Here is a 10,375-nt window from a genome sequence, read left to right as displayed (position 1 = left end):
CACCAGCTCTGCCCAGCTCAACACCAGTAAACACTCACGGTTTATTTACAAAGCAAAAGCTGCCATGGTGCTGACGCCACGGGGAAGGAATAGCCGGGGCCTCTCTGGACAAGGCCGCCTTTGTGAGTCAGGGGCCCAGATCCAGGCCTCCCAGGTCCTCCTGCTCTGCCCCGAAGCCTGAGAAGCTGATGGGCTGGCATGCCAGGCTGCGCAGGTTCACAAGGCAGGCGGTCTGTGTGGCACTGAAGTCCGGAACAGCCACCAGCAACACTGTCTGGTCCTCGGGGCCTGCAAAGCAGCCACGTGGGAGCGCACCTTAGGTTCTGGGTGAGGCCTGTCTCAAAGGGAAGTCACCAGAAGTAAACAGGAGCACCCCCATCAGCACCATGGGAGCGTGGACCACAGAGGCTCCTTGAGACCAGAAACGAAAAGGGCCAAGGACACCATAAAGGTCCAAGGCTAAAGCCACACTGACCAGAATGAGCTCTGGTGGGGACAGTTTCAGTCCCTGCAGAGCCTGGGCTGTCCACCCGTGGGCGCCTGGACACTCCAACACAGGCTTTCTCTGAGCCTTGGCCCCAGCTGAGAGCGTGTCACTCGTGTCAGCCCAGGCCTGGGACCCCCAGCAGACAAAACTTACCTCGGATGATTTTGGAGCCAAAGCTGAGGGTGTTGCCACAAAAGTAGACATGAGGGCACTCCAGAAAGATGAACGGGTCGGTTTTATAGAAAGGGTAACAACCTGGAGAAAGAGGACCTACAGCTGAGAGTGGGGCTTCTCAGCCTCAGCACGGGGGACACCTACACATTTGGGGTAGGGCTGTCCCGTGTAGGATGTGGGGTGCCATCTCACACACGTGACCCTGTAGCAGCCCTGCAGCTGTCACAACAAAAACATCTCCAGACATTGCCACGTGGCCCCAGAGGCAGGGCAGTGTGCTCTGCTGCTGCCACCTTCGCCCTTCTGGATGGGCACCGGGGCAGGGTGCAGTGCTCTGACCGGCCCTAGCTCCCAATATGCTCCCATGGCCTTCAGCCCTAAGCGGGGCCTTGGCCACGAACAGACGTAAGAGTCCAGAGTAGCTCCCAAAACAAACGTCAAGCTTTGGGGCTTTTCCTTAGACAGGTCACGGCTAGGCTGCTGGGTGCAAATCCAGGCTGGGAACCCTCCGAGCATGATAGGAGCCCCTTTGGCCTTCCCCGGCCCTTTGCTCCACACCACGTGTCTGAGTCCCAGTACCTAGGGTGTCAGGGGCTGTAGGGCTGATGTGACGGACTTGCAGGGTCCACTCCAGGATCTCCAAGTGGTCCTCCATGCTGCTGTACCGGAAGATGTCACTCACGTTCTGTCCCGACGTCCCCAGGAATCTGCAAGGCAAGGCTCGGCTGACCCCACCCCGGGGGGCCATCGTCTGCACTCCTCCCACGGCTGCCGGCCCAGAGATCACCTGGCACCCTCACAGGGAGTCCCGAGCCCGACTCCAGGTGAGCCCTCCACAGCCCTGGGCCCAACCCTCCCCTCCTGGTGCCACCGAGGCAAAAGGCCAGGGGTCAGCCTGGAGTGTGGCTACCTGACTCCGTCGATGGTGGCCTGGTAGGGGTTGGTGACCAGCTGGAGCGTGGAGTAGGCAGTGGCCAGTGGGAACATGCAGGGGTGCAGGGGCTGCTGGGGGAGCGTGTAGTTTGTTGGGTCAAATTCGCCTGGCATCACATCCACGGGCACGGAGGCCTGGAGGGCACAGGGGCAGGGGAGCTCGCAGGGCCCAGCTCCCTCCATACGCACCCCGCTGGAGCCCACCTTCCAGTGCCCAACTGCAGTGCCAGAGACCCCGATCCCGAGCCCTGGCCTGCCCCCAGCTCACTCACGCTCAGCTGCAGGAGGATCTCGTCCAGCATCTTGACAGCCTCCACGCTGGCTGCCTGGGTCTTCTTGGTTAAGTACTTGGCCTGGGAGTAGAAGCCCATACACAGGCTGTCACGCCCCAAGGGAGGCTTAGATCAAAGGGATACCCAGAGCCCCCTCCAGGAGGGCTGAGAGCAGAGCAAAGCCCCACCCGCAGGGGGACAGTAAGAGTTCTGGGCCTCAGGCCCCCACCACTGCCCTCAGAAAGCAGGGCCTGAGGACAAGGCCGGGCCCCCAGGCACAGGAGATTCCTGGGTCACTAGACCTGCGAGACCCCGTGCCCGACCCTCCATGGGGAAGAAGGGGCTTGAATGCAGGCGGGGGGGTGCCATACCTTATTGATGGAATCCCTGCTCTGGGTGTTGTGGCTGAGGAGGTTGCCGGCGAGGATGACGCGGGAGACGTGGGCGGCGCTGCACTGCTCCCCTTCATCCCCAAGCTGCCCCGTCACCACGTCCACCAGCAGCTGGGTGCCCAGCAGGCTCTCGCCCCCGCCTCCACCCAGGCCCAGGCCGGACACCAGCAGCACAAACCTGCCGGAGAAGTCGGGGTCTTCCTGGGTGCTGGGAAAGCAGGGGGTCCCCCAGGAGGGCCGTGTGGAGCTCCTGGTGGGGCTCTGTCACCATCACAGGGGAGCAGGGGCCAGCGAATGTGACTCCCCTGGACCACTGGCCAGACCCGGGCCCCTGCTCCTCACCTGTCCGTGTCGAGGGGGCGTGTGGGCTTCTGAGGAGCAAGCCCTGCAAAGCAGTGGTCCTCCACCAGGAACTTCCCGTTGTCTCCTGCAGAGCCCAGCACAGCCAGGACCGTCCCTGGGGAGCAGCAGGGTCAGGCCCAGGAGGGGGGCCCGAGGGGCTACCACCCACTTCCAGGCAGCCAAATGACAAAACCAGCCAGCTCTCCTCTGCTGGTGAATTCTCACTGAGGACTCAGGACTGGGCATCTGCTTCCTGGAGTCAAGTGCCTTCGGGCGGAGGTGGGAAGAACTGACCCCTCCCTGGGTCTCACCCACCACCTGAACCCAAACCCATGGCTGAAAGAATAATGCAGGTGCTCGCCAGCACCCAGAGGTGCGGGCCACCCGCTCCCCACTCCCCACCTGTGACCAGCTTTGCCACGTCGATGGTGCCCGCCAGTTTGATACGCTGCAATTCATCTTCCAAGATCAGTTCATCGTCTGCGTGGATGTATTTGCTCCGAGGAGGCTGGGGGAGCAGGTTGTGCTGGAATTCAAAGATGGGAGTGGTCATGGGGCCAGAGCCCACTATGGCTCCGGTGCCACATCAGTGAGATGGCCCTGCAGCCCCCTCCCCCATGGGCAGAGGCCCAGCCCTGATTCCCAGGATCCAAGGCACGTGGCCCCATCCGTGCCCCCGGGGAAGTATTCTGGGGGCAGCCCGTGTGGGCCTCACCTCTTCGCTGACCTCCCGCAGGATGGAGGGCTGGAGCAGCATGGCCTTGAAGAGGGTCCCTACCACACAGCATTTCTCCCCAGGCTGCAGCTCACACAGCTTCTTAACTAGGACTCCGTTGCCTGCGGCATGAGGGGTATGAGCTCAGAGACGAGCCCCCCTCCACCCCCTCACAGCCACGGAGCACTGTGGCCCTGGGGCCCTGGCCTCCACTAGGAGGGAGAGAACGTCAAATGCAAGGACCCCTTAGACCTAAAGGATCACTTGGCCCCAGGGGCACAGAGGGACTCTGAATGTGCCTGGGCTCTGGATGCCAAGTGTCCTCGCAAGAGAGGCAGACATGCAGAGAAGGCGACGTGAAGACGGGGCAGAGACGGGAGGGATGCAGCCGTGGGCCCAGCGGTGCCGGGGCAACCACCAGAAGCTGAAGAGGCAAGGAAGGACGGGAGGGAGCGCGGCACTGCCGACACCTGGCTTTCGGACCCCTGGCCTCCAGAACCGGGAGAGAATCAATTTCTGTCGTTTGAAGCCACTCAGTTTGTGGCTTTGTTGTTTATTTCAATGGCCACGGGAAGCTAATGCAGAGTTTCTTCACTTATACCTAAATTATAACGCTGATCCTTAGAAAGAGGTATGCCAAGTCTCAGCACAGCCCTGCCCTAACAATATTACAGTTTCCTTTGAGAGTTTGGATTCTTTCATCCGCCCCACAAATGCCTCGTCATCTGAAAACAGACATACCCCAAATTCAAACTTCATATCCCCACCCACCCCATCCTGCTCCCTGTGGAGTCACCAGAGGGCCTGGGATCCCAGAGAACAACACACAGGAAGCGTTAGGGACGGGCAGGAAGACAGGCTTGGGAGAGGGGTGGTATGCAGGGGTCACTCGGCTGGGCAGGAGGGAGGAGCCAAGTCCCAGAAGGCCTGAGGGTTTGTTAGTACAGACCCCAAGCCTGGAGAAAACGCTAACAGGAGGTGATGGGATAACGTGGACTCGGGACCAGCCCTTTCCTTAGCCCGGTGACTCCAGCACATGTCCCTCCTGCCCCGGAATAACCAGGAACATCCCACAGATCCACGCCCTAGGGAGCGAAGGGGAGTAATTCAAAATAAGATAAGGAGGGCGCCAGCACTGGATAGAAATGCCAGACGCCAACAGAGACAACAGATGCCAAAGCCACAATGTCCACCAAGCCCTCACTCAGCCCCAGGTGGCCATGCCAAGCCCTGCGCTTGGAATTCTTCCACCCCCGACAACACGCCATTGGAGATATTATTACCCCACCACCTGGCTGAGGAAACTGAGGCACAGAGAGATTAAGGAACATGCCCGAGGCTACCCAGCTGAGATCCAGTGTGCATGTGTGAGCACCAGGTAGAACCACACGGCCCTGTGCTGAGGGCGGGACATCTGTCCATCTGGGCGGAGTGTGGGCGCCAGGCCATGCGCCAGCACCGAGAGTGAACCCGAAGGCCCATCCTTGCCCTCGCTGAGCTTCCGGCGCAGAGGGAGAGGCAAGAGCAGGAAACGCGGGATCTGCCGCTGGGACAAGTGCTGCGGACAGGCAGGAGTGAAGGCAGTAGATGCGGAGAAGGCCCTGCTGGCCCAGGCGGCCTCTCGAAGCACAGGATGTTTAAGTTGAGGTTGTGAAGGAAGCCTGGGGACAGAGTGTGCCGGGGACAGAGCGTGCCAGGCGCAGGGAGAGCCAAAGGTAAGAAAGGGCTTGAGGTGTTCAGGAAACTTGTGAGTGGAGAGGGATGAATTCTGAGATGGACTGAGCCCTGGGGAGGAAGCCTGGCCACGCAGAGAAGCCACGTGGTGAGTGAACGATGCTGCCTACTGTCAATCACCCAGCCAAGGCCCCATTCATCGTGGGCCCCACTCTGTGAACAGAATAAAATGGCTGCTTTCTGTCCCTGGGCAGCTTTGTTAGAAGAGAAACCTGGCGCGGATATGTATATACGTGTAGCTGATTCACTTTGCTGTACAGTAGAAACTAACACAACATCGTAAAGCAACTGTACTCCAATAAAAATTAATTTAAAAAAAAAAAAGAAGAAGAAGAAGAGAAACCTGGTACCACAGCAGATGCTGCTGTAAAGAATCTAAAAGATGACATTGACCTTAGGCTCGAGGAGGGTGTCCTCGAGGACTTCAAGGAAAGTGAGCGAAAGGCATTGGGAGCCAGAGGAAGGAGACCCTTGTTAATGTGGCAGAGGAAAGGTGAATAACACTTTTGCCAGCAGTAAAGAAAACAGAAAACATCTCTAATATGATGATGTAGCTAGGAGATCGGGTCACGTGTTCTCCTGGCTGCCTATAATAAAACCAGAGTCAATCCAGCTGACCTGGTGGAATGGGATAGGCCTGGGAGCCAGTGCTTCCCAAAGCTTTCCCAGTGGTTCCAATGTGCAACCTGGGCTGAGACCCAGCAAGCCTGGTGCTGGGCGGGGGGGGCAGGCAATAAAAATGAAAAAGACACGGTCTCACCCACAAAATTTCAGTTTAAAGACATAACAGATGAATTGAAAACTACGTGGAAAGCCACCCTTTTTGTTTTGGAATTTTGTTTGTTTGTTTGTTTGCACCGTGAGGCACGTGGGATCGCAGTTCCCCAACCAGGGATCGAACCCATGCCCCCTGCATTGGAAGCGAGGAGTCTGAACCACTGGACCACCAGGGAAGTCCCAGAAAGCCACTCTTACAAATAGTAACAATGGGGTGATGGGGCATGACCCAAAAGTTGAAGGTGGTGGGGGTCCTGCTTCATCACGAATAACTTAAAGCAGGAAAGATCACCAAGGAAGAAATGGGGAAAAAAAAGAAAAAGGCCTGCACTGCCTGGGCCACTTGATTAGGAAAGACAGACGACCCTAAGGGTCTGGAGATTCGTGCCCAACAAACCCAGAAGCACTTCCCCAAACTCATTACTTACCCCAGCGCTGCTGGGCCCGGCTCACCAGGAAGGGCCTCATCTGGATGAGGCGGGTGGCATAAATGTGGGCATACTGCCGGCTAAAGCTGCGCTCCCCCAGCCGGAAGGGCTGCGAGGAGTTGGTGTAAGTCACCACGGGCACCCGGGCAAAGGTAGCGTTGCTGGCTGATGGTGGGGACAGCAGAGTGTGGGCCCTCTGGGCAGCCTGCTCAGAAAACATGTCCGTGCTTGATGTGTCCAGACTGCTGTGGCCGGGACAGGGAGGAGGTGGTCCCTGAAAGAACACAAACGCAGTCCTGCAATCCCTGCAACCTCCACGGCAGCCGCGTCCCTAGTGTGGCTCCACTGCACCCACAGGGCACTGAGGGTGGGGGAGACTTGTAGTGCACACCAGACTTCGGCCAGAACGGCACCTGGAACTCGACTATGTTGGATACCAGTGTCTCACCCTGTAACCTGCAAAAAGGGAGATGAGGAAAGCTAGGAAATGCTTCTCCCACCTGGAGCTCTCCAAACCCATCTCAAGTGTCCACTGCCTGCTCCACACCTCAACCTGGACAATTATCAAGGTCTCAAATTCCATGCCCCAAATGGAATTCCTCATCTGCCTCCATCCAGCTCCCTGGCACCTGCCCCATCTCACGGCATGAGGCCAGCCTTATTATTACACAAGCCTACCATAAAATAATTAGCCTATGATTAAAAATATAAATAAAACAAAACATAAATCAGTCACTTCTCTGCTCGAAACGCTCCAAAGGTTCCCCATTTCACGGAATAAAACCCCAAGTCCCTACAGTGGCCTATGAGATCTGTCCCACTGGTCCTGCCCTCCTGTCCCCCCACCAGGAGACCTGCTCTTCTCCCTCAGGTCCCTCAAGTCTGCTCAAACCTCACCTTCTCCACCTGCAACCCTCCCCTGGCACTTCTTCTCCTCCAGTGTTTATTGTTTTCCATGGCATTTACCTTCCAACAAACAATACATTTTAAGTTTATTGTCTGCCTCCTCTGACTAGAATAAAAGCTCCAGGAGAGCAGAGGTATCAGCACCTGAGCCCACTTTCCAGAAGCAGCCCGGAGCCCCACTGAGACGTACTGTAGACGTCAGATCCACAGCAGGTTCCAAGATCAGTGCGTGGAGCAGCTCAGTCATTTCTTTACATGCGTACAGGGACGATAATAGTTTGCATGGAATGGGTTAAAAAAGACGTGGCACTAAAACCGATTTCTTCCTCCCGCCTTTTTAGCACAGCTATTAGGTGGCTTGAATTCTGTCCCTATAGAACAGCTCTGGGCTGGGACGGTATCTGAATCAACTTTCTGCCCCAAAGTGCAGAGCGGGGGCAGCGCTCTGGCCGCAGTCTCGAAGGAGCCCCGCGGCCTGAATCCCCAGGCCACGGCCCCGGCCCGCACCCTGGGGCCGTCTTGGGGGATACAGCAGAGAGCCTGCTCAGACCTCCCTCACGAGATGCCTCTTAACCCGCCGCCACGCGAGGACACCCAAAGAGCCAGCCCCCCAAAGCATCCACGCGGCCCGGGGAAGCGACACCCCACTCACCTCGCCGCACGCCGCGTCCCCGCCCACAGCCGCGCGCCATCTCCCGCCAATCCGCGCGCCTTGCCCCGCCCACAGAGGCATCCCGCCAGTCACCGCGTGTTCCACCGTGCTCATCATCGCGGGGACCGCCCGCCGCCGCGCGCCGCCTCCCGCCACTCCGCGAGCTTCGCCCCTCCCACGCTGCATCCCGCCAATGACAGCGCGCTCCACATGCTAATCACCCCCCCCAGGGCTCGCCCACAGCCGCGCCCCGCCCCGTTCATTGACGCGCGCCCCCCCCCCCGAGCTCTGCGCGTGCGCGGGGTCACGCCCCCCGATTCCAAGGGAAACGCGGGGCGGGGTTGCAGTTTAGGGACTGGTGTGCACGCGTGTGCGCCGTGACGCCCCGACCCGGCCTTTCCCGGAGGCCTGTCCCTGAGGTCGCTGCGCCTTCCCGAGAGTTGGCGCCCCTTGCACCACCCCAGGACCCCGCTGGGTGCCCGCCTCTGCGGTGGACGGTGGCAGGGCTGAGGACGATGGTTGCACCGCCCAAGGGGAGCGGTTACTCTGCCGCAGGTCCGAGGACAGGGCCGGGCACTGGGATCCAGGACAGCGGGGGAGGGCTTAGAGTTAGGGTCAGGGAAGCAGACTGGCTGGCTGAGGCCCTCCGCACGGGGCCAACAGCCCTGCCAGCCTGCACCCAACACTCCCTGGTCTCTGTTGTCCTCACTGCCTCTCGTCATCCACACTCCTCCCTACCCACCAAGGATTTCTCGTGCCGTCCCGCACTTCGTGGGGGCTCTTTTCCACATCTCCACCAATCCACATCGCTTGGAATTCCTAAGCGAGCCCTAGTGGCCCTTCCCCATGACGCTTCCTCTCCACTCCCACCAGCGCCGGGATTCAGTCTCTTTAGCACATGCTGTTCTGCTGGTTCACTCTGCATCTGTTTCCCAAGTCCCAGTCTTGTCTCCGCAACAAAGTAGATAATAGTTAATGGATAACACATAAAAGCCCTTGCTATGGACCTGACACTGTTCTAAATTCTTGACACATACAAATTCAGCTAATCCTCCAATAACCCTTTGAAGATGAGGAAACTGAGGCACTGAGAGGTCACACGGCTAGTGAGTAACAACTAGGATTCACTCTGAGGCAGCGTGACTCAGCCCTGACATTTATGTGTGCTGGCCCTCTGCATATGCAGGTCAGCTGAACTGCCCATCTAATTACCCATTACTTCACTTTTGTCCCTGCCGTTCAGACATTTGTCAAACATCCAATTGGACTGGATTGGATAAGTCTGCCCTCAGAGGATGTGCGGGAAGCTAGTCTAGTTCCCTTACCACAGTGCCTGGCACATGGAGACTCCCAGTTCAGCCTGTATTTGTTGAATGAATAGATGAGCACTTTTCGGGGGGCGGGCGGGGCATGTAATGTGCGAAGTGTCTCAAGAGCATTATCTTATTGAGTCTTACCATAGCCCTGTGAGGCAGGTACTATGATCTCCGTTTTACAGAAAGATTTATAGTTGCACAGGGTCACATAGCCAGGGAGCCGGGGGCCGGAATTGGAACCCACCTGCCTGATACTCCTACTCAGACATGAAGCTGGGCAGCCTCTCCACTGAGGTCGGCTACTGGCAGGCCTGTGTCAGGCACGCACTTGGGGCAGGTGAGGGGGTGTGGGACAGACCCGGAGGCAACAGTCATAGTAGGAATGATGGTGGCTGGGAAAGGGGGGGCTGTGGCCAAGTGGGTGTGCTTCCATGGGCGGGACATCCTTCCCTAACTCTCTTCCCCTGGCTGTCTGCAAGGATGGAAAGGCTTAAGTGTTGACTTTCCCAGCCTCCCTGGCAGCCAAGGGTGATGATGAGATCAGGTCTGGCAGAGACGTAGGGGAAGTCTGGCAGGGATGGGGGCGGGGTGGGGGGGAAGGCTGGGTTTCTGAGAAATCCGGTTTTGTGATAAGAAGGAGGGGCACAGCCTACTGCCTTTCCCCGTTCTTTCTGTAGCGAATACAGTGCCTGGTAGTGTCCGGCAAAGATGCCAACCCGGATACCGCTTAGCTACTGAACCAGGACCAGCAATTGCTAACTTCTTATTTTATTTTAGAAAAGGAACCCCTAATTTGTTTTCCCCACTTTGGATTTTCTGAGCATGAAACGAAACATGCTTTCTTGTTCGTTTGTTTGTCCTTTGGTAGTACTGTGAGGCATGCGGGATCCTAGTTCCCCAACCAGGGATCAAACCCGCACCCCCCGCATTGGAAGCACAGAGTCCTGACCACTGCGCCACCAGGGAAGTCGCCCAAACATGTTCTTAAATGAAGTATGTAGGTATATAAAAGAGCAGAGGGGTCCCAAAAGGCTGAAGTGGTGTCTTTGGGATTGGGCCCCTCAAATAAGTACTAGTTTCCATTGAAAATAAGGGCTGGGTGGAATGGCATTACAGGGAGAGGGCCTTCTATGATGCTCACTAATGTGTTTTTATTTAAAAAATTTTTTTAATTGTGGTAAAAAATATATATATATAAATATATATATATATAAATATATATAACGTAAGATTGACCACTTTAACCA

General features: G+C 57.3%; 1 protein-coding gene across 2 annotated transcripts; it reads right to left on the bottom strand.

Moving 5' to 3' along the window:
• Positions 1-27: 27 nt before the first annotated feature.
• Positions 28-7,894, bottom strand: POLD2 (DNA polymerase delta 2, accessory subunit). Of its 2 annotated transcripts, none has more exons than XM_068550304.1 (11): positions 7,813-7,894; positions 6,255-6,528; positions 3,316-3,437; positions 3,003-3,126; positions 2,601-2,715; positions 2,238-2,436; positions 1,867-1,947; positions 1,572-1,729; positions 1,241-1,368; positions 641-742; positions 28-288 (listed from the first exon to the last, which is right to left on the bottom strand). In XM_068550304.1, exons 1-11 carry the CDS (start codon positions 7,891-7,893, stop codon positions 128-130), a joined length of 1,545 nt encoding a protein of 514 aa, XP_068406405.1. In that variant the 5' UTR covers position 7,894; the 3' UTR covers positions 28-127. The 2 variants fall into 2 exon arrangements, with proteins under 2 accessions (XP_068406405.1, XP_068406407.1); XM_068550306.1 differs by lacking the exon at positions 7,813-7,894 and adding an exon at positions 7,351-7,734.
• Between the last annotated feature and the right edge of the window lie 2,481 nt (positions 7,895-10,375).

The sequence above is a fragment of the Eschrichtius robustus genome, chromosome 8, assembly GCF_028021215.1.
Source record: "Eschrichtius robustus isolate mEscRob2 chromosome 8, mEscRob2.pri, whole genome shotgun sequence".
NCBI lineage: Eukaryota > Metazoa > Chordata > Mammalia > Artiodactyla > Eschrichtiidae > Eschrichtius > Eschrichtius robustus.
This window is presented reverse-complemented; position numbering and strand designations above follow the sequence as displayed.